At 40.9% G+C, this 27996-nt stretch overlaps 1 protein-coding gene across 4 annotated transcripts in view; it reads left to right on the plus strand.

Annotated features, from left to right (window-relative positions):
• Positions 1-27996, plus strand: part of znf638 (zinc finger protein 638) — a 221808-nt gene that overhangs the window by 161594 nt on the left and 32218 nt on the right. For all 4 annotated transcript variants that reach the window (XM_072578851.1, XM_072578842.1, XM_072578861.1 and 1 more), the window contains exons 12-16: positions 24-164; positions 599-730; positions 4974-5021; positions 5736-5873; positions 12680-12808. In XM_072578851.1, the coding sequence (XP_072434952.1) occupies positions 24-164; positions 599-730; positions 4974-5021; positions 5736-5873; positions 12680-12808 (588 nt within the window). The remainder of the gene's footprint in view (positions 1-23; positions 165-598; positions 731-4973; positions 5022-5735; positions 5874-12679; positions 12809-27996) is intronic.

Consider the following 27996-nt stretch of genomic DNA (forward strand, 5'->3'; position numbering starts at 1 on the left):
TGAGCATTTTCTTGTTTTTGCAGAATGTTGGCTTGAATGCAAACGGTCGAGTTATTCGAATTAACAATCTTCCAGCTCGAGGTTACAAAGAAGATGACCTGAAAAGGCTGGCAAAGCCCTTTGGACAAGTGTTGAATGTGGTTATCACATTTTCCAGAAATCAGGTTGGTTTTTCGCTCTGCTTGATAAGTGTGCATTGTTATCAGTATTATTAACTTTATAACTTGAGGTGGCTTTTATTTTCAGCTGTAGTGATTCATATTCACTCCTGTCTTGCTTTGATCAATACTGCTCTGCCCAGTGAGCTTATGTTTCTTTTTGTTCCTCCTCCTTTGTCCTCATCATGATTTCTGTAACTTGCACTGAATCCCATAATTCCCTGGGGAATAACATTGACCAGAATCCGAACTGGACTAGCCACATAAATACCGTGATTGCAAGAGCAAGTCGAAGACTAGGAGACCTGCACCTAGAACTGTCCAGGCTCCCCAGTCCCTATCAATCAGGAATAAATCAGGAGGGCGATAGTGTTATTTCTCTGTTACTTTCTGCTGTTAATTTTACCATCCTTATTAAAACATTTTATTATAATTTTAAGGCATACCTGGAAATGGCCTGTGCAAAAGCAGCAACAAAAATGGTAGAGTTTTACAGCCTTTCTACAATCAAGCTGAAAGGAAATGCAATTAGTATGCAAGTGCTACATCAGTACGTGGATCTGAGTGATATGGTAAGAGGAAATAAGGTATTTTAGCCAGTGAGACTCAAACTTCTCGCCTGTTACTTCGTACAGACATGGGTGTTTACACCACAAAATGGTGCAATTCAGCCCATTGTTTCCATGCTGGTCACCAAAGATCTGACCACATCAATCCCATTTTCACGTTCTTGGCATATTGCCCTGGAGGCTGTGGCAGTGCAAGTGAATACCTAAATACTGTTTCAATGTTATGAGTTTCTGACTCTGACTTGACCATTCTTTTATGCAGTTAGTGCCAAATTCCCACTGCCTGCTAGGTGAAAGAAATTCTCCTGAATTCTACTTTGAGCCTTCTGCCTCGTATCCTAAATTTCTCCCATGTTATAGAGTCAGAGATGGAAACAGACCCTTCGGTCCAACCCATCCATGCCGACCAGATATCCCAACCCAACCTAGTCCCACCTGCCAGCACCCAGCCCATATCCCTTAAAACCATTCTTATTCATGTACCCATCCAAATGCCTCATAAATGTTGCAATTGTACGAGCCTACACCATTTCCTCTGGCAGCTCATTCCATAAACGTACCACCCTCTCCATGAAAAAGTTACCCCTTAGGTCTCTTTTATATCTTTCCCCTCTCACCCTAAACCTATGCCCTCTAGTTCTGGACCCCCCCCCCCACCCCAGCGAAAAGATTTTGCCTATTTACCTGATCCATGACCCTCCTAATTTTGTAAACCTATATAAGGTCACCCCCCAGCTTCCGACGCTCCACAGAAAACAGCCCCAACCTGTTTAGCTTCTCCCTATAGCTCAAATCCTCCAACCCTGGCAACATCCTTATAAATCTTTTCTGAACCCTTTCAAGTTTCACAACATCTTTCTGATGGGGAGGAGACCAGAATTGCACGCAATATTCCAACAGTGGCCTAACCAATGTCTTGTACAACCACAACATGACCTTCCAACTCCTGTACTCGGTACTCTGACCAATAAAGGAAAGCATACCAAACGCCTTCATCACTATCCTATCTACCTGCGACTCCACTTTCAAGGAACTATGAACCTGCACTCCAAGGTCTTTGTTCAGCAACACTCCCTAGGATTTTACCATTAAGTGTATAAGTCCTGCTAAGATTTGTTTTCCCAAAATGCAGCACCTCTCATTTATCTGAATTAAACTCCATCTGCCACTTCTCAGCCCATTGTCCTACCTGGTCAAGATTCTGTTGTAGTCTGAGGTAACCCTCTTCACTATCCACTACACCTCGAATTTTGGTGTCATCTGCAAACTTACTAACTGTACCTCTTATGCTCACATCCAATGAAGGAATGCAGGGCTTTTGCCCAAAGCGTCGATTTTCCTGCTCCTCGGATGCTGCCTGACCTACTGTGCTTTTCCAGCACCACTCTAATCTGGACTCTGATCTCCAGCATCTGCAGTTCTCACTTTTGCTTAGTTCTGAAAAGCTTAGAATTGACTTAGCCAATCAGCTTTATAGATAGGACTCCTTGAATAGCAGAGAAGGATGCAATTAAGAGATTTACTGAAGGATTTGCTCAAGGGAAGGCAGTGGTATTGTCATGAGATTAGTAATCCAAAGACCCATACTGTTGTTCCAGGGAGATAGTGAAATTTGGACTTAATTAATAAATCTGGATTTAAAAGCTAGTCTGTTTGTGACCTTGGTTACCAGTTATTGGTTGACATAAAAATTCAGCTGGTTCATCAATGCCCTTAAGGAAAGAAAATCAGCCTTTCCAAGCTGGTCTGACATATATGTAACTGGAGGCTCATAACAATGTGGTTAACTCTGAAATGTCCTCATAAATAGAAGGTACTCCGTTGTACCTAACTGTTAAAATGTTTGATAAAAGGAAAGAAACTGATTCACCACCTGCCATCAACCAGGGCATTTTGTTGATTCTGCAAAGTCCTCGTTAACTGATTAATGCTTAAATTCCAGTCAATGGTAGAAGTTGATTTATTCATTTATCAGATTAACTATAAGATGCTGATTGATGAGGGCAGAGTGATGGATGTGATCTGTATGGGCTTCAGTAAGGTGTTCGACAAGGTTCCCCATGGGAGACTAGTTAGCAAGTTTAGATCTCATGGAATACAGGGAGAACTAGCCATTTGGATACAGAACTGGCTCAAAGGTAGAAGACAGAGGGTGGTGGTGGAGGGTTGTTTTTCAGACTGGAGGCCTGTGACCAGTGGAGTGCCACAAGGATCGGTGCTGGGTCCACTGCATTTCGTCATTTCTATAAATTATTTGAATGTGAACGTATGATGTATAGTTAGTAAGTTTGCATATGACCAAAATTGGAGGTGTAATGAAGGTCAGCAAAGAAGGTTATCTCAAGAGTACAACGGCATATTGATCGAATGGGTCAATGGGCTGAGAAGCGGCAGATGAAGTTTAATTTAGATAAATGCGAGGTGCTGCATTTTAGAAAAGCAAATCTTAGCAGAACTTATACACTTAGTGGTAAGGTCCTGGGGAGTGTTGCTGAACAAAGATCTTGGAGTACAGGTTCATAGTTCCTTGAAAATAGGGTCTTCGGTAGATAGGATAGTGAACCAAAGGGTCTGTTTCCATGCTGTACGTCTCTATGACTCTATGACATGCTTTCCTTTATTGGTCAGAGTATTGAGTATAGGAGTTGGGAGGTCATGTTGTGGCTGTATAGGACATTGGTTAGGGCACTGTTGGAATATTGCGTGCAATATCAACAAACACATCGACCTGGACCCAATATACCGGTCACTACAGCGGACAGCTCGAACTGACAACCGGAAGCGGCAGAGACAGGCCACTATAAATGCCGGAAGAAACAGCACAGAAGCGCTTCACAGGAGGCTCCCAAGCACTGAGGATGTCACCTAGACAGGGGACGAAACGTTTGCAAGACAAATTCCCAGCTCGGCGAACAGAACCACAACAACGAGCACCCGAGCTAAAAATCTTCTCCCAAACTTTGAATATTGCGTGCATTTCTGGTCTCCTTCCTGTCAGAAGGATGTTGTGAAACTTGAAAGGGTTCAGAAAAGATTTACAAGGATGTTGCCAGGGTTGGAGGATTTGAGCTATGGGAAGAGGCTGAGTAGGTTGGGGCTGTTTTCTCTGGAGTGTCGGAGGCTGAGGGGTGACCTTACAGAGGTTTATAAAATCATTAGGGGCATGGATAGGATAAATAGATAGTCTTTTCCCTGGGATGGGGGGTCCAGAACTGGAGAGCATAGATTTAGGGTGAGAGGGGAAAGAGAAAAGGGACCTAAGGGGCAACTTTTTCCCCACAGAGAGTGGTGTGTGTATGGAATGAGCTGCCAGAGGAAGTAGTAGAGGCTGGTACAATTGCAGCATTTAAAAGGCATCTGGGTGAGTATATGAATAGGAAGGGTTTTGAGGGATATGGGCCAAGTGCTGGCAAATAGGACTAGATTAGGTTGGGATATTTGATCAGCATGGACGAGTTGGACCAAAGAGTCTATTTCATGCTGTACATCTCTATGACACTATGCTCCCAGAATCTGCTACCAGGACACTGGGCCAAAGCATTACAATCGCAAATAATGGTGAAATTTGATTTGTACAATTGGTGCCTTGTCTGTGAGGAAAGAAGTAAAAAATTAAACTATTGTGGGTTAGTGGTGGTGAGGGGAAAGGTTTTTTACGAATTTTAATTTTTTTTTTGCAAAAGTGACTATTACTGCTGTATTTATTGCTTATCCCTAATTGATCAGGCTGAGTAAGTGATGCCCCCATGTCTGGGGACATGGGCTCAAACCTCGCTACAACAGCTGATTAACTTAAATTTATAAATCTGGAAAGTAAAGCTATTCTCTGTAATGACAGCTACCACCAGTTATTGGAAAATGTGATGCCCTTTAGAGAAAGAAATCGCCATCCTTATCTGGCCTAGTCTGCAAGTGACTTCAGATTCTCAGCAATAAAATTGACTATTAACTGCCCTCTTAAATGGCTTAATAAGTCACTTAGTTCAAGGGCAGTTAGGAACGGGCAACAAATACTGGCTTTCCCAGCCATGGCTATATTCCTTGAATAAAGAAAAATGTAATCACCAGGAGTTTCAATTGAGAGTATGAAAAGGGAGTGTAAATTAGAAACCTTAAATGTTTGTGACCATGAAAAGCGTTAAATAGACCTTTGTTAGTAGTATTGGAATTGTGTGCATCTATTACAACCACTAGTCTACAAGTTTACCAGCGTTACTAATATTCAATTCTTTTCTGTCTTCTCCAGGAGGTTATATTTAAGGATATGATTGAAGAATCTGGGTTTAAACCAGATGTAAGTATATTGCTATTTGTCTGAATTAAGAAATTGCTGATTCAGAGGAGTGTTTCATTAACTTGGTCGGGTGTGGAAAATTGTGAATTGATTTTTCTGATCCACGCTGAGTGAGAAATTGGGGTATCAGGTGGTGGAAATAGCTTTCGTAATGAAAGGAAAGAAAGTAGATAAGACAGATTCTGTACCTGGTAGCTTTTCAGCAACAGGATGTGGAAAATTAGGGCAAGGTGCAGATTGGTTGTGACTCCCTCTAGAGAGGATGAGTCGAATACCCAGTTACTAAAGGCAGTTCTCCATGTTGCGAACAGGTTCCATTCTTGAGCCCTTTTGCAAGTTGATTTCTGTGCAAGTTGGGCACCATGCAGAAACGTATAAAATAAGTACTGGAAACTTCCATATGTTAAATCTTCAAAATTGCACCCTTGGATGAAAAAGCATTTGTAAGTGTAATTTATCATAAGTTGTGTATTCATAAATCAGGGCCCCCTTGTAATTGGATGTGATGATGATCAAAACCTGCTGGAGCAAGTGGAACTCTACTGGCATCAGGAAAGTAAAGGACACTGTGCTTGAGTTAGGTAGTGAAACCCGTTGTCCTCCATTATATTAAATTCCTGTTGTGAGATGTATTGTCTTGTATTGTGTTGCTTATCACATTTTGATTGAACTTTCTCATTTTATTTTACTGTTTTTTTCATTTTCTTCATGTAGGCTGGATGTACTATATATGACCATTTCGTTCACATCAGCAATCTACCTGAAGATGGTTATACAGAAGTTGACATTTTGTGCGTTGCTTTTCGATTTGGAAGAGTAAAAGATTCCATGTTTCTGAAACCACACAATAAGGTATTTGTTTGCTGCAAAGGGATATAGATACATGCATGGGTAAAGACCTGGCATATGGAATGCAATGTGGAAAAGTGTAAAATTACTCATTTTTGCAGAAAGAATAAAAAGCATATTATCTAAATGGTGAGAGGTTGCAGAGTTCTGAGAGAGAGATCGGAGTGTCCTAGCGTAAAGGATCATTTAGTACAGAAGAGACCATTCCACCCTTCGAGTATGCTAATAAAAAAGCCGCTACTTGCACTTGTCGCTCTCTTCCATGCTAGGCCCATAGCCTTGAATGTGTTCACACTTGAGGTGTTCATCCAAGTACTTTTTTTAAACATTGTGAGTTTCCCCCACTCAATTACCCTCCCACGCAGTGCATTCCAGAAGCCCTCTAAATCTCCTGTTTTTCACTTGTTAAAATTGTGGCCCTTTGTATTTGACTTTTTTTTTCCCCCTGCTTTCTATTGTCCCTGTCCATTCCTCTCATAATCTTATACACCATATATCAGGTCCAACCACCTTAGCTTATCCAATTTCTTCATAGCTGAAGTGCTCTATCCCAAGCAACATCCTGTCGAATCTGTTTTGCACCCCGTCCAGTGCAATTACATCTTTCCTATAATGTGTTTGCATTACTGAAGATTAGTTTGCAGATACAAGACGTAATCAGGAAAGCTAATAGAATGTTATGATTTATTGCAAAGGGAAGTGAATACAGAAGTTAGAAAGTTTTATGCTTCAGTTATATAGCGTATTATTAAGACTGCATCTGGATTAATGTGTATGTAGAATAGTATAAAACAGGAACAGGCTCTTCAGCCCGCCATATCTGTGCCAAACATGATACTATTCTCAACTAATCTCATCTGGCTGTACATTGTCTGTTTCCTTCTATGCTTTGCCTGTTCATATGTCTGTCTAAATGCCCCTTAATCCTTAGCTATCATATCTGCTTCTACCTTCACCCTGGCAACACTTACTACCCTCTGTGTAAAATACTTGCATGTCAATAGAGTCAATAGCCAGAGACTTTTCCCCAGGGCAGGATTGACTGGTACAAGGAGTCATAGTTTGAAAATATTAGGAGGAAGGTATAAAGGAGACGTCAGAGGTAGGTTCTTTATGCAGTGAGTTGTGAATGCATGGAATGCGTTGCCAGCTATGGTGTGGAAGCAGAGTCATTCGGGTCATTTAAGCGACTGCTAGACGTGCACATGGACAGCAGTGAGTTGAGGGGTGTGTAGGTTAAGTTACTATATTTTACATTAGGATTAACCTCGGCACAACATTGTGGGCCAAAGGGCCTGTTCTGTGCTGTACTTTTCTATGTTCTGTGTCACCTTTTAAACTTGTCCTCTCACCTTAAACCTTATGCACCCTAGTAGTCGATATTTCTACCCTATCCATGCATTTCATAATTTTATATGCTTGTCAGCCTCCAACGCTCTCATGAAAACAATCCAAGTTTGTCCAACCTCATGGCTAATTCACCTAGCTTGCACATCCCTGGATGCTACAGGCAATTTAGCATGGCCAATCCATCTAATCTGCACACCTGTGGGAGGAAAGTAGAGCACCCAGAGGAAACCCGCGCAGACATGAGAATGTGCAAATTCCACACAGTCAGTCACCTGAGGCTAGAATTGAGCCTGGCTCTGAGGCAGCAGTGCAAACCACTGAGCCAATGGACCGCTCACTTGTTCAGATTAAATTCCATTCACCATTCCTCTGTTCAACTTTCTAGATGATTACATCTTGTTACATCCTTAGATATTCTTCTGCACTATCCAACTCTTCTGTCATCTGCAAACTTACTAATCAAACCACTGACATTTTCATCCAAATCATATTACAAATAAGAGGTCCTGCCACTGATCCTGAGAAACACCACTGATGACAGACCTTCAGTCAGAAAAACACCCCTGTACAACTACCCTCTGACTTCTGCACCCTACCTAGCGGACATGAGTGGCAAAGTTTTTACACGTCATGGTTCGCATGTGGAATGAACTTCCAGTGGAAGTGGTGGGTACAGGCACAGTTACAACATTTAAGACACTTTGAAAAGTACATTAAAAGGAAGGGTCTGCAGTGATTTGCGCCAGGAGTAAGCACATGGGACAATTTAGTTGGAATTATATTTTACATGGATTAGTTGGACCAAAGAGCCTGTTTTCATACTGTATGACTCTTATGACATCTATCCAGTATTGTACTTAAGTTCAGCATAATCTCTCTTCTCTTGAACTCTATACCCTACTTGTGAAACCTAGGATACCCTGTTCTTTATTAATAGCTGTTCTCCCGCCTTTAATGACTTATACACATTTAGACCATGGTCTTTCTGCTCCTGCACCACATTAGAATAGTACCCTTTACTTTATAGCGTCTCTCCATGTCCTTTACACCGAAGTGCAGCACTTTACACTTCTCCACGTTATCTGCCACCTGTCTGCCCTTCCACCCACCTACCAACGTCTCATGGTTTGCAATTCCACACAAACCGGGTTATAGTTCACAACAGGTTTATTTGAAAGTGCAAGCTTTTGGAACGCTGCTGCTTTGTCAGGTAACTAGTTGTGTGATTTGGTAACTTTGCCCATCCCAGTCCAACACTGGGACCTCCACATCATGGCTTCCAAGTTTTATAGAACATAGAAAAATACAGCGCAGTACAGGCCCTTCGGCCCTCGATGTTGCGCCGACCTAACCTACACTAGCCCACTATCCTCCATATGCTTGTCCAATGCCCGCTTAAATGACCATAAAGAGGGAGAGTCCACCACTGCCACTGGCAGGGCATTCCAAGAACTCTCAACCCGCTGAGTAAAAAATCTACCCCTAACATCTGTCCTATACCTACCACCCCTTAATTTAAAGCTGTGTCCCCTAGTAACAGCTGACCTCATTAGCGGAAAAAGGTTCTCACTGTCAACCCTATCTAAACCCCTAATCATCTTGTACACCTCTATCAAATCTCCCCTAAACCTTCTTTTCTCCAATGAGAAAAGCCCCAAGTGCCTCAGCCTTTCCTCATACGATTTTCCTACCATGCCAGGCAACATCCTGGTAAACCTCCTCTGCACTCGTTCCAATGCCTCCACATCCTTCCTATAATATGGCGACCAAAACTGCACACAATACTCCAGATGAGGCCGCACCAGAGTCTTATACAACTGCAACATGACCTCAGGACTCCGGAACTCAATTCCTCTACCAATAAAGCCCAGTACACCATATGCCTTCTTCACAGCACTATTTACCTGGGTGGCAACTTTCAGAGATCTGTGTACATGGACACCAAGATCCCTCTGCTCATCCACACTACCAAGTAGTCTACCATTAGCCCAGTAATCCATCATGTTACTCCTACCAAAGTGAATGACTTCACACTTAGCTACATTGAATTCCATTTGCCACCTTACTGCCCAGCTCTGCAACTCATCTATATCCCGCTGTAACCTGCCACATCCTTCTTCGCTGACCACAACTCCACCGACTTTCGTGTCATCTGCAAACTTGCTCACCCAGCCTTCAAGCCCCTCCTCCAGGTCATTTATAAAAATGACAAACAGCAATGGTCCCAAAACAGATCCTTGTGGAACACCGCTAGTAACTGCGCTCCAAGATGAACCTATACCATCAACTACTACCCTCTGTCTCCTTCCAGCCAGCCAATTCCTAATCCAAACCTCTAATGCACCCTCAATGCCATACCTCCGTAGTTTTTGCATTAGCCTGCCATGGGGTACCTTATCGAACGCCTTGCTAAAATCCATATACACCACATCTACTGCTTTACCCTCGTCCACTTCCTTGGTCACCTTCTCAAAGAATTCAATAAGGTTTGTGAGGCACGACCTGCCCTTCACAAAGCCATGCTGACTATCCTTGATCACATTATTCCTATCCAGATGTTCATAAATCCTATCCCTTACAATTCTTTCTAAGACTTTGCCCACAACAGAAGTGAGACTCACTGGCCTATAGTTACTCGGGCTATCCCTGCCCCCCTTCTTGAACAAGGGGACCACATTCGCTATCCTCCAGTCTTCTGGCACTATTCCCGTAGACAACGACGACATAAAAATCAAGGCCAATGGCTCCGCTATCTCCTCCCTAGCTTCCCAGAGGATCCTAGGATAAATGCCATCAGGCCCAGGGGACTTATCTATTTTCATCCTTTCCAGAATTTCCAACACTTCTTCCCTACATACCTCAAAGCCGTCCATTCTAATTAATTGTGACTCAGTATTCACATCGGCAACAATGTCCTGTTCCTGAGTGAATACTGACGAAAAGTATTGATTTAGTGTCTCACCGATCTCCTCCGCCTCCACACACAACTTCCCACTACTATCCTTGACTGGACCGATACCTACTTTAGTCATCCTTTTCTTCCTGACATACCTATAGAAAGCCTTTGGGTTTTCCCTAATCCTACCAACTAAGGACTTTTCATGTCCCCTTCTCGCTGCTCTTAGCTCTCTCTTTAGATCCTTCCTGGCTACCTTATAACTCTCAATCGCCCCAACTGAACCTTCACGCCTCATCTTTACATAGGCCGCCCTCTTCCCTTTCACAAGGGATTCCATTCCTTGTTAAACCATGGTTCCCTCACAAGACTCTTTACTCCCTACCTGACTGGTACATACTTATCAAGGACACCCATTAGCAGTTCCTTGAACAATCTCCACATATCATTTGTGTTCTTCCCTTGAAGCCTATTTTTCCAATCCACGCATCCTAAGTCATGCCTCACCGCATCATAATTTCCCTGCCCCCAGCTATAACTGTTGCCCTGCAGTGCACACTTATCCCTCTCCACCACGAGAGTAAAAGTCATCGAGTTGTGGTCACTGCCCCCGAAGTGTTCACCTACCTCCAAGTCTAACACCTGGCCTGGTTCATTACCTAGAACCAAATCCAGTATAGCCTCACCTCTTGTTGGCCTGTCTACATATTGTAAACCCTCCTGCACACATTGGACAAACACCGACCCATCTAACGAACTCGAGCTATAGCTTTCCAGTCAATATCTGGGAAGTTAAAGTCCCCCATAACAACCACCCTGCTACTTTCACTCTTCTCCTGAATCATCCTCGCAATACTTTCCTCTACTTCTCTCGGACTATTAGGAGGCCTGTAGAAAACTCCTAACAGGGTGACCTCACCTTTCCTATTTCTAACCTCAGCCCAAACTACCTCAGATGGCAAGTCTTCCTCCATCACCCTTTCTACTGCTGTAATACTACCCTTAACAAGCAATGCCACACCTCCCCCTCTTTTACCCCCATCTCTGACCCTACTAAAACATTTAAACCCTGGAACCTGCAACAGCCATTCCTGTCCCTGTTCTACCCACGTCTCTGTAATGGCCACAACATCGAAGTCCCAGGTACCAACACATGCTGCAAGCTCACCTACCTTATTTCTTATACTTCTGGCATTGAAGTATACGCACTTCAAGCCACCTTCCTGTTTACAGGCACCCTCCTTCGAGATCGATGCCATGTTCCTAACCTCCCTACACTCAAGGTCCTGTACCCTAAAGCTACAGTCCAGGTTCCCATGCCCCTGCAGAGTTAGTTTAAACCCTCCCAAAGAGTACTAGCAAACCTCCCCCCCCCCCCCCCCCTCCGTCCCAGTACTAGCAACCCCCCCCCCCCCCCCCCCCCCATTTTGTGTCATCTGCAAACTTTGAAATTATACCTATGCACCAAGGTTGTTTATAAACATCAGTAAAAGGAAAGTCCTAATACTGTCCCATAGGGAAGTCCATTACAAGCCTTACTCCAACTGAAAATTATCCTTTAACCATTATACTCTGCTTTCTATTCCTCCCCCCATTTTGTTTCCATGTTGCTACTGTTCTTTTTATTCCATAACCTATCATTTTCATCTTGGTGTCACACAACAGACATGAATCGAATATCTTCTCAAAGTCCATGTCTACCTCAACAACCCTCCCTGTTTCCTCTTTTAAAAATTCGAGCAAGTTATGGAATAATATTCCCTTAACAAAACTGTGTTGACTCTAATTTAGCCCATATTTCCATTATTAACTCTATCAAGTCTTAACTATTGACTCTATACCAAATAGTTGTTTCAAGAAGATTTCCCATGATCTAGTTAAAGTGACTGGTCTGTAGTTGCTAGGCCTGTCTTTAGACCCATTTTGAATAAGGAAGTAATAATGTTTCAAACTCTCCAGTCCTCTGGTGCCATCCGCTAATCCAGGGAAGATTGAAAAATCATTGCCAGTGCCTCTCCAGTTTCCACACTCACCTTCTAATCCTCATTTTTTGAGCGACCATTGCCAGCAGCAGTGCAACTTATTGAGCTTTTTTTTTGTATGCTAGATGTCTACTTAACATTCAAGTGTACAACTGCAAGCAAATTGTCAGACCTATCCTATTTGGAAACAATGATGCACAATAATGAAGAGTGTTTGAACCTACTTTTCTAATCAACCTGTTCAGAGATGTTATTGCTCACCTGGAACAGATGTGACTTGAACCTTGGCCTCCTGGTCCATGGGTAGGGACATAAGCACTTTGTCACAAGAGGGCCTCCCCATGTGGTATAGAATTGATCCATAATAGACTAGGGTTCCAGATTGAATGCCTAATTTGTTTTACTATGACTGATTAGGTTTCGAATATTACTTTATGCATGGTGTAAGGAGGGAAAAATAAGTCAAGATTTCCTGCTTCTAAGTTAGTGTAAATTGAGATTAAAGTCTTGAGTTTGTTTACAGTCAGAATATGTAGTCAGTTCACTCAGTTTAACCTTGTCTTATGCTGTGATTGGTACAGGTCATTCTACAGCTAGAGAGTGGGAACGCAGCCACATCCATGTGCAATTTTTTCAGAGAAATTCCTCATGATTTCCATGGAAAAACTCTGGAATTCTCTTTGTCTCCTAAGGCAGGAACACAATTGTTGGTAAGTGATCGGGGTTTTGCCATACCTGGCTAATAGATTTAGCCAGATTGATTGCTTGCTTTTGGTGACGATTAGTAACAGGAAGTTTTGGTCAAGTGCCAGAGTTTGGCAGATTTGTGGGTATCTATTGTAGAGTAATCGTGTATGGATTCTGAGTAGAGAGAGTTTTATGGTCTGAATGACTTTTTCTCACTAACTCTGAACTCAATGTATGTATATGTGCAAGATTCCAGGTGGATGTGATAAAGAGCCATTTTGAATCTCCAAGTTATTCTGTGTACGCATTTGTTTGTTGTACACTGTGACCAGTCGTGAAAAAGCATATCCTGTGAAAACCGTATCCAAGCAAAAACCTTTCAAAGGTGAATGCCTTAAGTAGTGATTTCTGATGTAGCCAGAAAACTGTTGAATTATATATTTTTTAAAACTTACCGTTTGGTGGCAAGCATCTAATATTACATAATTTTGGAACAGAGTAAATTAGATTGACTACTGATGTAAAGTATCAAATCCTGAAGTGTTGAGAGATTATCCCTCCTCAGCATAAGTTTGGGCAAGTTGTAAACTGCATTCTTCTTTTAGCCTGTAAAGGCTTACCACTTGATCCTGCTACACGTATATTTTTCCTTATCTACACCATTGCGGACACTAGCCAGTAAGACGTCTCTGACGCATTTAACCTTTTATCTTCCTTACAGCTTGATTTCACCAGCGACAGTCCAGCTGGGTTTCGCTTTGATTCTCCTCCAGCTCCTCAACTTCGATTCAGTGACCCTCAAGGAAATCCTCTGCAGGGTCCCAATTCACAGCAGAATATAGAAAGTAGTTCAGGGGATGGTGCTCAATCAGCCAGTAAGGAGCTAAATCCCTGGTGGGGTCGCTCTGGACAATCAATACAATTCATGCCACTTCCCCATGCTAAACCCATCCCTCAGACTATGTCAACGGTTTCAGAGAAGTCCACGTTTGAGACCATCTTGTCCGGCACAAGGGCAAAATGGTCATCTGACCTCCTTCACTGGGCAGGTGGACCCCTGAAGGGTTCCCTTGATGACAAAAATTGCTGGAAAGCCATGACCTATCGAGAGACACCACTGGAATGCCATATTCTTTTACCTTTGGCGTTCCATCTTCCACTAAGTTTGGAACACCAAAATCGTCTCCGATTTCATGTTGGCATTCCAAATGCCCCAGCTGTTGCAACTCCTGAAGTCGATCAGCCGATATTTCAGATGCTTATCTCAAAGGGTGTGGTTTCCACCAAGCAGGAACTTGACAACTTGTTAGGTGTGGTAGAAGCAACTCGTTCTATCCAATCAAGGGTGACTGAAACTGTAAGTCCTCTCATTTTAGCTGCCCAGAAGTTTGAGCTAGATAATCTGAAGGGTGATTTTGAATCCCTGTCTCGTGATCAATTAAAGGAGAGGTTGCTTTCTGTAATCACTGCATGTCGTCTGGCAGTAGTTTTAGCTGGGCAGACCCACACTTTCCTTTCCGAATTGAGGTCTGATAGGCTGTTACGAGCAACTGGCATGGAAAAAATTGCTCCCAGCCCTTTGGAATTTCCTAACCTATCCACCGCAGATTTGTTAGGTCCTCATTTTCTGGATGTTCTGACATGTCGCCTGCTGGCAGCGAAGCAAAAGCAACACGACCCGGCAGCTGCAAAGGAGTTAAATTCGTTCATGACAATCTCTCAGAAAAGAAAAGCTCCGCCCAGAGGTGCCTGGCCTATATTTGCAGCCCGTGGTAAGCCCCCCTCCTTATCCACTTAAAGCTAAGGTATTGAAGAGCTAGCTTTTATATTTCCTGACTTAGGCATTGTGATCCGTATAATTTCTGCTTCCTAATCTGATCCTGAAACACCTCCATACAAATGGGCAGCTTTCAGTTCATAAAGTGGAAGAACTGAAAGTTAACGAAAAGAGTAACTCTCCTTGGTAAGCAAATTCACTTAGTTACAAACTTGATCATGATTTTGATGCTTTAATATTCAAGATTTGACCCGCCTAATGCACATACCATAAAATGAATGTTTGTGGAGATCCTGGAGGTCCTACTGCTGTTCAGAATAGACATTTTAGTTTCTGGCAGCAGAAAGCTTTGAATAAATACCGGTCAGTGATGTTAGCTTGTGTCCTGTTCATCCTGAAGTGAAATGAACATCATTCTTGACGTCAGCTTGTCAACCAAATTGTCTGTAGCTGCAGTAAGGGTGTAGATTCCAATCTTAGATTTATTTTGGAAATTTGGACATATTTATTTACAGCGTATTTCCATGAGAGATGCAACAGCTTTTACTCCAAAACTAACATAGGAGCAGGGCACATTGCCATTTTATAGGCTTGGGGTGGGCAATAAATGCTAGCCTAGCAATGCCTACATCCTGTAATTGAGCAAAGAAAAAGCCTGCCACAGGCTCTTTGTATCACCCTCACCAGTTGTCTTACAATCTAATTTTATCGTCCATAAACTTGGTTTTAGTTCATTGACTTTCCTTAATCAGGTTATTAATATATATTGCAAATAATTGTGGTCCTAGCACTGACCAGTGCTGCACTCTGCTTGTTACAGATTGCCATTCCGAAATGCCCCCCCCCCCCATTCCAACTTTGTCTTCTATGAGCCAATTCTCTGTGCATGCTAATATACTGCCTGGAACACCATGGGTTCTTATTAAGTAGCTTTATGATGGTGCTTTATCAACTGCTTCCTGAAAATCCAAATATACTGATTTCCCATTTGTGTATTCTCCTTGTTACTTCCTCAAAGAATGTTAGTAAATTTGGCAAGCAGGACAAATTAATCCTTTATGAAGCCACTCTGACTGCTTAATCATAGTATGCATTTTTAAATGCTCTATTACCTCCTTTATATTAGACTCTAACAGTTCCCCAATAACATGACCTGTTGTTTTGACTCCTTCCCTTTTTAAATAAAGGCATTACGTTGGCAGTTTTCCAATCCTCTGGGACTTCTTCACAATCTGAGGACTCCTGGAAGATTACTAACACTTCATCCACTGTCTCTGTGGCTACTTTCTTTAATAACCAAGGATGTATCCTGTTGAGTATGGGGACTTATCAGTCTTCAGTCCCATTATTTTCTCTAGCATTTTTCTCTCAATAGTTGTCGTATTTATTTCCTCTCCCCTTTTGCTTCTTGATTATTTTGTGATTTTGGTACTTTGTTTGAACCTTTTGCTGTGAAGAAAGATGCAGAGTATTTACTCAACTTCTCTGCCTCTTCCTGGTTTCCCCATTATTATTTTCCCAGCGCATTCTCTAAGGGACTTAATGCTGTTCCCTTCTTGGAGTCCTCTTTCTTCACTGGGATATACCTTTGTTGGAACCATTGCTATTTTCTTAAATGTCTACCATTGTGCCTCGACTGTCTTTGCTGCAAAACCCCTTCCCCAGTCACTCCCAGCCCAACTCTGCCCTCAGTTGTTTGTAATGATCCTTATTTAAGCAACCAAAGTTCCTCCCTCTCAAGCTGAATGCTAAATTCTACAAGGTTTGGGCCCTGTTTCCAATGATATGTTTTACTCTGACAGTTTTTATGAAAGCTACCTCACTACACATCACCAGATCCAAAAGAGCCATATCCAAGATTATGTCCACAGCACGTAGTTCTAATAAACTGTGCTGAAGATGCTGTATGAAGGCTTCCTCTGCTAATGTGACTATCCTAGTCTACATGAGAATTAAAATCACACCAGATTAATGTACTGCCTTCAGTACATGCCCTCATTATCTCCTGATTTATTTTCTGTCCCATCATACAGCTACTGTTAGTGGGAGGTGAAGGCCTAATGGTATTTTCACTGGACTGCTAATCCAGCGACCCAGGTAATGATGTGGATTCGAATTCCACCAACAGATGGTGAAAATTGAATTCAATAAAAATCTGGAATTAAGAGTCTAGCGATGACCACAAATCCATTGCCAATTGTCTGGTTCACTAATGTCCTTTCGGGAAGAAGACTGCCATCCTTACTTGGCCGGCCTGCATGCGACTCCAAACTGACACCAGTATGGTTGACTCTTTACCTCTCAATGGGCAATGAATGCTGGCCTAGCTAGCGACACACTCATCCTATGAATGAATTTTTTAAAAGTAAGCCTACTATAGATTACTATTACCAGTTGTAATTTTTAATAATAATTCCTTCTTTATTTCTTAATTTCACCCATATGGATTCAACATCTTCCAATTCAGGATCATTTCTTGCATTTTCCATCCTGTACCAGCAATGCTGACTCACCTTTTCTTCTTGCCGATCCTTATTCAAATACACATACCACTAAATATTTAGTTCTCAACTTTGATCCATATCTCTGTACTGGCATTAACCTGTATTTGAGCAATGAATTAATCTACTTTATTCTGAATGCTATGCATGTATAAGTAAAGAGTTATTAATTTTGCCCTTTTACTTCTACATGTATTTCCCTTCAAGTATTTGTGTGTCAGTGCAAAGCCTGGTATGTAACCCATCTGTCCCAACAACTAAGGGGTCATCACAAGTGGCGTTATGGATGTTTACAATAAAGTGCTTACAGTAAGTACTTGTATAATCTAACTTAAGATGCACATTTGCTTTCAGTGTGGTTCTCTACGGTTGCTAGAAGTTACATATATTCATATGCAGTGACCTTTGCAGGCAAAAGGAACACAAAAATAAAATGTGAGCAACAATAGTTTTCAGGTGCCATCTCCATAACCACACATCAACTAATTAGATTTGACTTGCTCCCTTCTCTCCCAGAGCATTCCTTTCTCACACAACATAAATTGCAGCTTTCTTTTGAAATTTGGCATTCTTATATTTGTCCTGATGCATGCAAGACCAAACGCTTCAATGGCATGTCTCTGTTTTTTCAGCAATGTTTCGGGTAGTTACCTTTGAAAATTACAATTGAATCTGCTTCTACCACTTTGTCAGGCAAAGCTTTACAGATTATAACCACTTGCCCTGCTTAAAAATAAGATTTCTTTCTATCTGCTTGTCAGTCTCCTTAAATCTGTTGATTTCTTGACACTTCTACAACAGAAAACAGTTAAGAGGGGATACAGTTACAGGTCATTCTGCTATAATGCCCAGTTCGTCAACATGAATTGGCTGAAACGCAATTGACGAATTTTAGACATTGTTTGGATGCTGTGAATTTTCTACTGAATAGGTATAGCAATTTTCTGTTAGTGCTCTTCTGTGCGGTTTTCTATAGCATGAGTTTGCAGAGGAAGACAACTGTCACGTAAGAACAGAATGATCTGTAATTGACAACTTTACAGTCCCACCTTTTCAAAGGTTTGTTTCTAGTTATTAGTCATTCTTCCATAGTCTCCTTCCACGGCCTCATCACTATTCTGGGTTGATACCATTTAGCCATGGAGAACTCTATTTTGAGATCCATGAAATTTTTATATAAACATATTTCTAAGCATTGAAATAAAACAAGAACACCAAACTGAGTTTGCTAATTCCTTACTGGAATAATCTTAACGTTGTTATGTTGTAATTTTTAATAACTTCATCCATGGATACTTGTAAAAATATTCTGGTTTTAGAACTTAAGAACTAGGAGTAGGAGTAGAAAATTCAGCTCCTCGTGCCTGCCCTGCCACTCGGTACGAATGGCTAATCTCATATGTCTCAATTCTACTTTCCTGCCCTCTCTCCAGAACCCATCAACACCATTATGAATTAAAAATCTGTCTTTCTCTTCCTTAAGTTTACTCCATGTTCCCTGCCTACTAGGATAGTGAATTTCACAGACTTATGAACATTCGAGATATAATTTCTCCTCGTCCCTGACTGAAATCTGCTACCCCTTATCCGAAAACTATGATCCCTTGTTCGAGATCCCCTCATAAGGGGAAACATCTCTCTCCGCCTACTCCCATTTAGCATCTTGTATACAGGTTCTTCTGTAATGCAAGTTTCATTAATGCAAACAGCTATAACACGATTGACGAATTGCAGTTGGTTTTTAAAGCACAAATTTTCTAAATGTGCTTTGGCTTTAACACAGTTACATCGCCAACACTTCGAGCCCTGTTTCTAAAGCGTGATTTCTCTATAACATGGGGTTACACAAGAACCTAATCATCACGTTATAGAAGAACTACCTGTGTCTCAATTAGATTTCCTCATCCTCCTAAACTTGAGAGCACATAGGCCACAACTCTCCAGAGATCAAGGACTTTCTTATGAAATCAAACTAATGAATCTAAATCTTTTGGATCTGTGGATGCTCAAAATGTTAAAGTTTTCTTTTGTATTCAAAGTATATATTCCCATATTTGTTGGTTATTTACCTTCCTTACTGGCTCTTCCACATCTTTTACAGTCCCACTGATTTCCTTTTTTTAACATTGAGGTGAAAAATATCAATATAAATAATATCTTTACTGCTTTATCATCTCTCACTTGGAAATTGAGGGAGCCATATTGATTTTTTTTTTCTCTTATGCCTGTAAAAGCTTCTTGCTGTTCCCCCTTATAGTATATGCCAAACTTTCATTTCTCTTCTTAACATGCTTTATCTTTCTTTGTTCAATCATGGAGTAGGTTATACCCAACTCTAAAACCATTATGAATGCACTGTGACAGCAGTGTACACCATCTGCAAGATGAGCTACAATGCCTCAGCAAGGCATCTTTGATAATACTTTCTAAACCTGCAACTTGTACTGAAAAGGGCATAGGCAACACATACATGGAAGCACCAACACCTGCAATTTCTCCTCCAAGCTGCGTGCCTCATGACTTGGAACTTTTGAAATGAATCTTCTGAAATAATTTCTTTGTCTAGGTGATTAATCCCTTTTCCCAAGGTTATACCTTCTAACTTGAGATCTTTAATCAGGGAAAAATTCATGTTGCAATAAGATTTCCAGTTGTTCTTCTGAATAGCGGAGATTAGAGGCTCATTCCATTCAGTTTCTCCTTAAACAACAAACCGCTCTAACAAGGAATTAATTTATATAACTTTGATTTAGTATTCCTGTTTTAATACCTAGACTCCAAAAGGTTTTTGTTCCCTTGATTACATGAGTTGCTGCAGTGCAGAGTATGTATTGGTTGATCTGTTGCTACAGACTTTGGTGGACTTTTGAGATTTGTTCATTTTCGAAGGATTTTGATGAAAACTGGTTTTAAATGACAAAGGCCAGGTAATGCAGTGACTTTGTCACTGCCTTGACTTCAGGCCCAACCCAGCTCTGGAGATCAAAATTTCTTTGCTGTTCAGGCTATATGTATCCTATTTATCATTGCTTTTGGCAGTGCCATTTCAGCTTTCAGTGGGCATGAAAACTGCATAACACCTGAATCTAATAGGGCTGATGCTAGTAGCCTGATGGTGCCTGGCATAGCAAGCGGTAGAATAAGTGTATAAACGAGTACACACAGACATTGTACCAATGTTTCTGAAGCATTTATTATGTATCTAACCATTCTGATCTGTCCTTCATATGTTTGGTTAGACAGGGTAGACTGAGCTTTACTCTGTACTTAAACATGCTGCACCTGCCCTGGGGATATTTGATGGGACAGTGTAGAGGGAGCTTTACTCTGTATCTAATCAATGCTCCACTACTGGGAGTGTTCAGACCATGTAGAGTAAACTTTACTCTCTCTAACCCATACTGTGTAACTACCCTGGGTGTGTTTAATGGGTCAGAGTAGAGGGAGCTTTACTCTATGTAACCCATGATATACCTGCCCAGCGAGTGTTTGATGGGACAGTGTAGAGGGAGCTCTACTCTGTATCTAACCCTGTGCTGTTCCTGCCCAGGGAGCGTTTGATGGGGCAGAGTAGAGGTAACTTTACTCTGAGTCTAACTCTGGCTGTACCTGTCCAGGGAATGTTTGATGGAACAGGGTAGAGGGAGCTTTACTCTGTATCTGACACTGTACTATACCTGACCAGGGAGTGTTTGCTTGGACAGGGTAGAGGGAGCTTTGCTCTGTATCTAGCCTATGCTGTATTTGCCCTGGGAGTGGTTGATGAGACAGGATAGACAGCCCTCTTGCTATTAGCACTAGGTGCCTGAAATGGGTGTGTTTGGCTGTCCAATACCAGCATACCCCAAGTTTATTGTGCAGTTTTTTTCTCTCAGAATCCTAACCTCAGAGAATCTATCAACCTCAATTCAAGGAGAGATTTAAACAAACTCTTTGTTTTGCATTTTGTCTGGAGGTGTTTCCACCACTTTGATGTGGTGCTGATCATTTTCACTTGGTCTCACTGCCATTACAAATACTAGAGGAAATACATTTGGCCATCATAGTGTCACTTCGTCGAATTGTACAGCTGCAGTATTGAAAGACAATAGCTGTAATAGAAAAAGGCCATGTGGCAGTAATAGGTGTCACGTTTGGCGCATTTTCTGTGCTGCCACTCAAACCTACATTCAGCACACTGAAGAATTCAAGGGTTTTTCTCAGCAAAGGACTGGCAACCAACTACTGACCTCTCAAAATCTCTCTGCCCTCAAGCTAGTGGTTCTGAGGACCGGATGGAGCAGTGTGTTGAAGTTACCTCCATCTTCAGGAATTGTGCTTTGACAACCCTGACTGAGGTGATTGAAGTTTCTTCCCTCTGTTCAGAAAGATTCCAAATGAAAGGAATATTTGGGACTATCGTTCCAGGCTCCAGTGAGTACAAGTCCATGGTCAGCCGTTGTCCAGAACTGAGCAGACTCCTTAACTGAGGGGTTGCAGTGGAATGGTTGGCATGAGAATGGACATGTTACACTGATGTACAGGAAGTGCTCATATGAGTTGGAACAGAATAGAGGGAGCTTTTTTTTCTGTATCTAACCAAATGATAACTGACCTGGAATATTTAATGTTACCACTGAATGCAGACAAAAATGGGGACTGCAACTGCACCATTGTGACAGACACTGGTCTAACCCAGTCTGCTAAAGTGTAAACATTTTACAGCATTATATTTGAAAAAAATGGGGATTCTCATCATGGTAAACCTCTTCTCCTGGAATACAGTGTTGAGCACAGTTCCTTCCCCTAGTCATTTCTGTGTTTTCCTTTCTTCAGGGAAAAAGGCTCGTAGATGAGGCCCTTACATCATTGGTGAAGATGAGAAACTCGCAAAACTCATGCACGTTCTGTGATGAACCAGGGCTCTGCAAAAAGAACATTCAAGTTTTTTTTAAACTAACCATTACCCTGCCTAATAAACAGGATATCTGGACAGTTAGCCAGGAGAATACCGTATGCAACACACTACATGGATGTAATATTGTTTTTCAATCTTAGTCATTCAGAATTGATAGGCTGACTGTAGTCCCTTTTTAAATTGCTCAGTAATTGTCTTGTCAGTTAGCAATGTGCGTTTTAGGTTGTGCTCCATAATTGCATAAATGTATTCTTTAGTTCCAAATGGTTCTAAAATAAATTACCACCTTAGACAATAGTTGTTCCAGTTTGTCTTGCTTTTACTGTTACTTGGTCTGTTTATCTTGGTATTTTCTAGGCATTAGGGTGACATTAGAATGAATAAACAAAGTCCATTGCTTATTTTCTGATCTTGGTTTATGAGAATCATCTTGTTTGAAAATGATTTTCTTTGTTCTTAAGTTTTGAGCAACATTGGCAAGGCTACATTTATGTCCAATATTTAGTGGCCCAATGAAAGTGATACTGGGCCTACTAATAGCAAAATGCCAGACCACGTAGGTCAGTGAGGGTAGGGGTGATGACTTCCTGTTTCTGATCATTGTTTAACCAGTTAGGTCTGGCAGCTTTGACCCATTTTCTTTCCTGGTTTACACCAGCTCAGAAATTCAGATTTCTTGAGTTCAGTTTCAGAATTTGAAATGGAACAATATTTACTTCTGCTCTGCTGATTTAATAGCATATTCATATTTTCTACCTTTTATCTTGTTAAGAATCACAGCCATGTTGCCTGCAATATCAGTACAGATGCTGAACCATTTACGTCGCATGGCAATGTTAATAGAAAGAACATGAACTATTTGTGCATATGAAAATCTGTTTTCATAATGAAAATGTATTGCTATGATCCCTAATATAGCAATGAAATCTATTTTACATCTGAGACATTTAAGCTGATGCTCAGTTTGCTTTCTCAGATGGACATTTAAAAAAAACATTATTTTCAAAGCAATTTGGAACATGCTTCCTGAATAGCATGTACTTGTCAGCAATGTAGTTATTATCTTATTGCTGCTTATAAGTTCTTTCTATGTTTTATTGCATTTCCAACAATAAAGAAGTGACTGCAATTAGCACTTAAGATCGAATATAAGACCATAAAATCGAGTTTGCTCCACCAGTTCATCATGTCTGATATGTTTATTCCCTTAATCCTCTTACTAATCGAGAACTTATCTATCTCTGAATCTCAAGACACTCAATGACTTAATTGACTGCAAAATGCATTTGGAAGATCTAACATTGCGAACAATACTACATAAGTATTTTGCTTTAGTTTCACAACTGAAACATGAATAGACAAAGTAAAACCAAGAAATCTTGAAACCAGAAATTCCTCAAGGGGTGGCATGGTGGCTCAGTGGTTAGCATTGCTGCCTCACAGCACCAGGTTCAATTCCACCCTTGGGCAACTGTCTGTGTGGAGTTTGCATGTTCTCCCTGTGTCTGTGGGGTTTCCTCCCACAGTCCAGGGATGTGTAAGTTAGGTGGATTGGACATGCTAAATTGCCCATAGTGTCTAGGGATGTACAGGTGGACTGGCCATGAGAAATGCAAGGTTGTTGGAATAGGGTTGTGAGGGGTGGTCTGCTTTCCTGGGAGGGGTGGAATTGGAGAAAAAAAACTATAGAGTAATAAAGCTTATAGATGTGTTATTGAAGGGAGATATTGAAATATGCAGTACACATAGTATCAGGTAGTTAATCTGTATAATGGATCCATATTGAGATTGTTTTTTAAATGAGGAAGCAATAGTGACGTAAAGTAAAACAAGGACATTATGTCTGAGACACTACTTAGACCTCAGCTGAAGTATTTTGCACGTCTCCAGCCTTGCATGTTTCCTCATGTTTCCAAGCATGAGGCACTTCAGTTATGAAGATAGACCATTTTCCTTGAAGAGAAAAAGGAAAAGAGGTTTGAGAGTTCTGAGCAGAGAAGTTTTCAGAACAAGGTGGCACATATTTAAGCTAATTTTAAGCTAAAAGATGCAAAAGCAGTTTGAGAGAAATATTTTTCATGTGGCAAATGTTTAGGATCTGGAATGCACAGACTGGAAATGGTAGAGGCAGGTGCAGTTGAGGCAATCAAAAGAGTGCAGATAATTTGCATAGAATCAACGTGCAGGGTAATGGAGAAAAAGCAAGAGAATAGCACTAAGTTATCATGCTTATTTGGAGAATCGGTATGATACAGTCTTCCTCCTACAATAAACAGTTCTGTAAAAAGAGTAGGTTGGGTGGAATTTTACCAGTGGATTAATTGAAGTAAAGAATAAGTTTTCATAAAACAAGCTTGAAACAAGATAGTGGATATGGCTGGGATCAAGAGATAATCAGAAACATTTCTGTTGAGAGGAGAGAAATTAAGGATAAGGCAGTTTGGCATGTGTGTTCAGTTGCCTTGAGGAGATGGCAAATGAGTAGAGTTCTAAATGTATGTTAATTACGCTGTAACAAGTGCAATTGTTAACTAAATTTACCATACTCATTTGAATTTAACCTTTTGATCTTTTTAATTCTCCATTTCCTTCAACCATCTGAAGGTACTTAACCATGTTGGGGCACGGCTTCCTGAGTGCTGCAGTTTTCTGGTAATCTACCCAGGTGGCTGCTTTTGATCATTTGCATAGAAGCAATGTGCAGGGTAATGGAGAAAAGGCAGGAGGATGACACTAAGTTATCATGCTCATTTGAAGCTACCTGACAGTATTCAATTATTTAGCAATAAGGGGCAACAAGTCTAGCTATACATAGTCACTTTAGTAGTTAGGACAGGAGGTGTGGCTGATGCATTTTTAAGTGTTATGGGTACTAAAACTGGCTGTGGGACTTTGGATGAACAGTGAATCCAAAGTCTTGGTTGAGTTAAGCATCATGCATGGTTTTATAGAGTCATAGGGATGTACAGCATAGAAACAGACCCTTTGACCCAACTTGTCCATGCCAACTAGATATCCTAAATTAATCTAGTTCCATTTGCCAGCATTTGACCCATATCCCTCTACACCCTTCCTATTTATATACCCATCCAGGTGCTGTTAAATGTTGTAATCGTACCAGCCTCCACCACTTCCTCTGGCAACTCATTCCATACACGTACCACAATCTGTGTGAAAACGCTGCCCCTTAGGTCCCTTTTAAATCTTTCCCTTCTCACCCTAAACCTAGTCCTCTAGTTCTGGACTCCCCTGCCCCAGGGAAAAGACCTTGTCTCTTTACCCTTTCCATGCCCCTCATGATTTTATAATCCTCTATAAGGTCACCCTTCTGCCTCTTGACACTCCAGGGAAATCATTATAATCTAGTCATTTTTGTTTAACGTTGGTTTTCAACAGAGTCCCTTTTTATAAACATGGAGTTTTTCCCTCTTCTCATCTTCCTTCATCTGACTGACATTGGTTGGAAATCAAATCTTCCATTTGTTAATAAGCTAGTGCGTATAATGAACAAAAATTGTTTGTTAATGATTAATTGGTGGTACTGAGACTTTGCTGTGTAGCTTGGATTAAGCACTAACAGCAACCTGCCGCTTGCTGGACTTTTCCCATGCCACTATTGATGCAGTAAAACTTTCAGTTTTGCTTCTGAGATGTGAATTCACAGAAGAATGTAGAAGTATGGTTTCTAAAGCAAACTTTGTTGTAAGTTATTCTACAGTATTAAGTCTCAGTATTATTCCAACATTGGTGCTTCAATATAAAGATTGGAGCTGACCTATGTTAGGCAGTGACTTCCATACAGGCATCATGTTTTATCATAAATGATGTTGTTTAACAAAATTAACAAAATAACAGCATGTTTCTGATGTATGTAAGGCATTGCTTAGTCTTCTACTGTAATTTCACATGCTTCTTTAATGAAACTTTGTGCTTATTCACTATTTTTACATAGTATAATGAAGGTCATATATCTTTCTGGTCAAGAGGGCATATCATTTAAGGCAGTTTATTATTAGGTTTCCACTGGTTTCAAGTACTTTTAGCTACTTATATGTTGACATGAACTGACTCCAAAGCTCACGCAGCAGTGCACATGCAATTCTTTGATAGTGTGGCACCAAATGAAAGTTTAGGTTTGGCTAATGGATTCACCATGTTGGCTAATTCTGTGACATTTCAGCTCCTCTGGGCAGATGTGCAAGGTGCAAAAAGATTTCTGTATCATGGTATAAACACACTGAGGGAGCCTTGACAATGTCTCAAATGCACTACGTATAATCTTGAGAAGATCGCTAAAAGCCATGCACAACTGCTGTCTTACGCGAGTAAAAGACACTTGTTCTTCTAGAACTGAAAGTGCAGGGCACTGGAGATTTGTGACTGCTGAGGCTCAAGCAACCTTGTTATGGTAGACAAGGAATGAAAGTAGCTAGTGCACTGAGGCCCAATTTCATCCAGATATCTTCATCTTAAACAAGGTTTTTTTTCTCACACACACACACACACACACACGTCTTTGCTTATGTCTGACAAACATTTTAAGGTGGAAGACGTGCATGAACTAATAACACCATAACATGAATACCAATATCCATCAAGCATATTGTAATAAACAATGGTGCACACTGTGCTAAGCTCACACATTCTCACAGTCAGGGATCAAAATTACTGAAAAGCCAGAATTAATCTCAAGAAACGTTAAGGTCCTGGTTTTCAAAACAAAGCAACACGCAAAATTGTGTCTGTTTTGGTGCTTCTGTTTGTTGGGTGTTCAGGGCTAGTGAACAATCAACTTGACCTCTGTTTACACGATTATCGGTTAGAGAAATCCCATCTTGGCACCTGCCTGAGAATTAAGTGGATCCCACAGTAGAGCCATGATATCAATCAGCTGCAGACTGTAGACAGTCAAATGCTCATTCTCCCTTGGGTAGGGCAGAGGAGTGGCAGATAATCTGACTCTGGAGCCAGTCACCCTGGTGAATTGTGTCCAAACTGATTTCCATGCCTGTGTTGCAGTAGCATTCTGGCTAACATCTTTCACATCAGATTTATGTAGTACGGTGTGGATTAGCAACTTCTCATTAAGGAAATTCCAGGTAAATTGTGATGATTAGTTGTTCTCATGTCAATCAGTCTTCACTTATGTAGATTCTCAGGACAGTCAGCTTCCAATGTTTTGAAAGCAAAAAGAGCACATGAGCTAGCGTCAGATCAACTTGAGAGGCACATGCTGTTACTTGAATGTCAGTGATAGCAAAGAATCTGTCATGTCAATTACATTTTAAAGATTTTAAACAAAATGTTGTGAATTGAATGATACTACCTCAACTGCATTGGTGTAAACTGTTTAAAAACATTAAACAACCCATTTAATTACAAAATGTGATTGCTTGATCAAGGTAAGGAACCATGTACTACAGGTCTTTGAGCTTGGAAATTAACTTGCACGATTGAATTTTAGATGTGATTCACTAATTAACATGCTGCCTATAAATTACATAATGAGCACTAAGTAGTGTCTTGATCAAGTAACAAGAATTAGTAGTATCAGAAGCATGTTTGAACCATAGAATATGCTAAGCAGTCAGTATCTTTTGGATCTGGGCACCTAATGTAATATTTCCAGATTTGCAGATAATATGAAATATGAGTTGTGAGGAGGGTACAGGGTGGCTTTGGAGGCATTTAAACAGACTGAGCAAGCATGACAGATGGAATACGATGAAGTCTTACTTTGATTGTATGGAACACTGGTTAGCCTTGCAGGTGGAGAATTATGTGCAGTTCCTGCTTTTCTTGTTTAAGGAAGGATGTACTTGATAGGCACTTATTCTCGCAACAGCCTTCAATTACATAGAAAGACAGGAGCATGAATAGATTATTCCACTTCTTGAGGCAACTCTACCATTCTAGATAACTACCCCAATTCTACATTCCTGCACCTTCCCCAGTTCACTTGATATCATTAACTAGCAATCTTATCTATCTGTCTTTAACTTAATGACTAAACTTCCACAGCCATCTCGGTAGAGA

This window comes from Chiloscyllium punctatum, chromosome 1, assembly GCF_047496795.1.
Source record: "Chiloscyllium punctatum isolate Juve2018m chromosome 1, sChiPun1.3, whole genome shotgun sequence".
Classification (NCBI taxonomy): domain Eukaryota; kingdom Metazoa; phylum Chordata; class Chondrichthyes; order Orectolobiformes; family Hemiscylliidae; genus Chiloscyllium; species Chiloscyllium punctatum.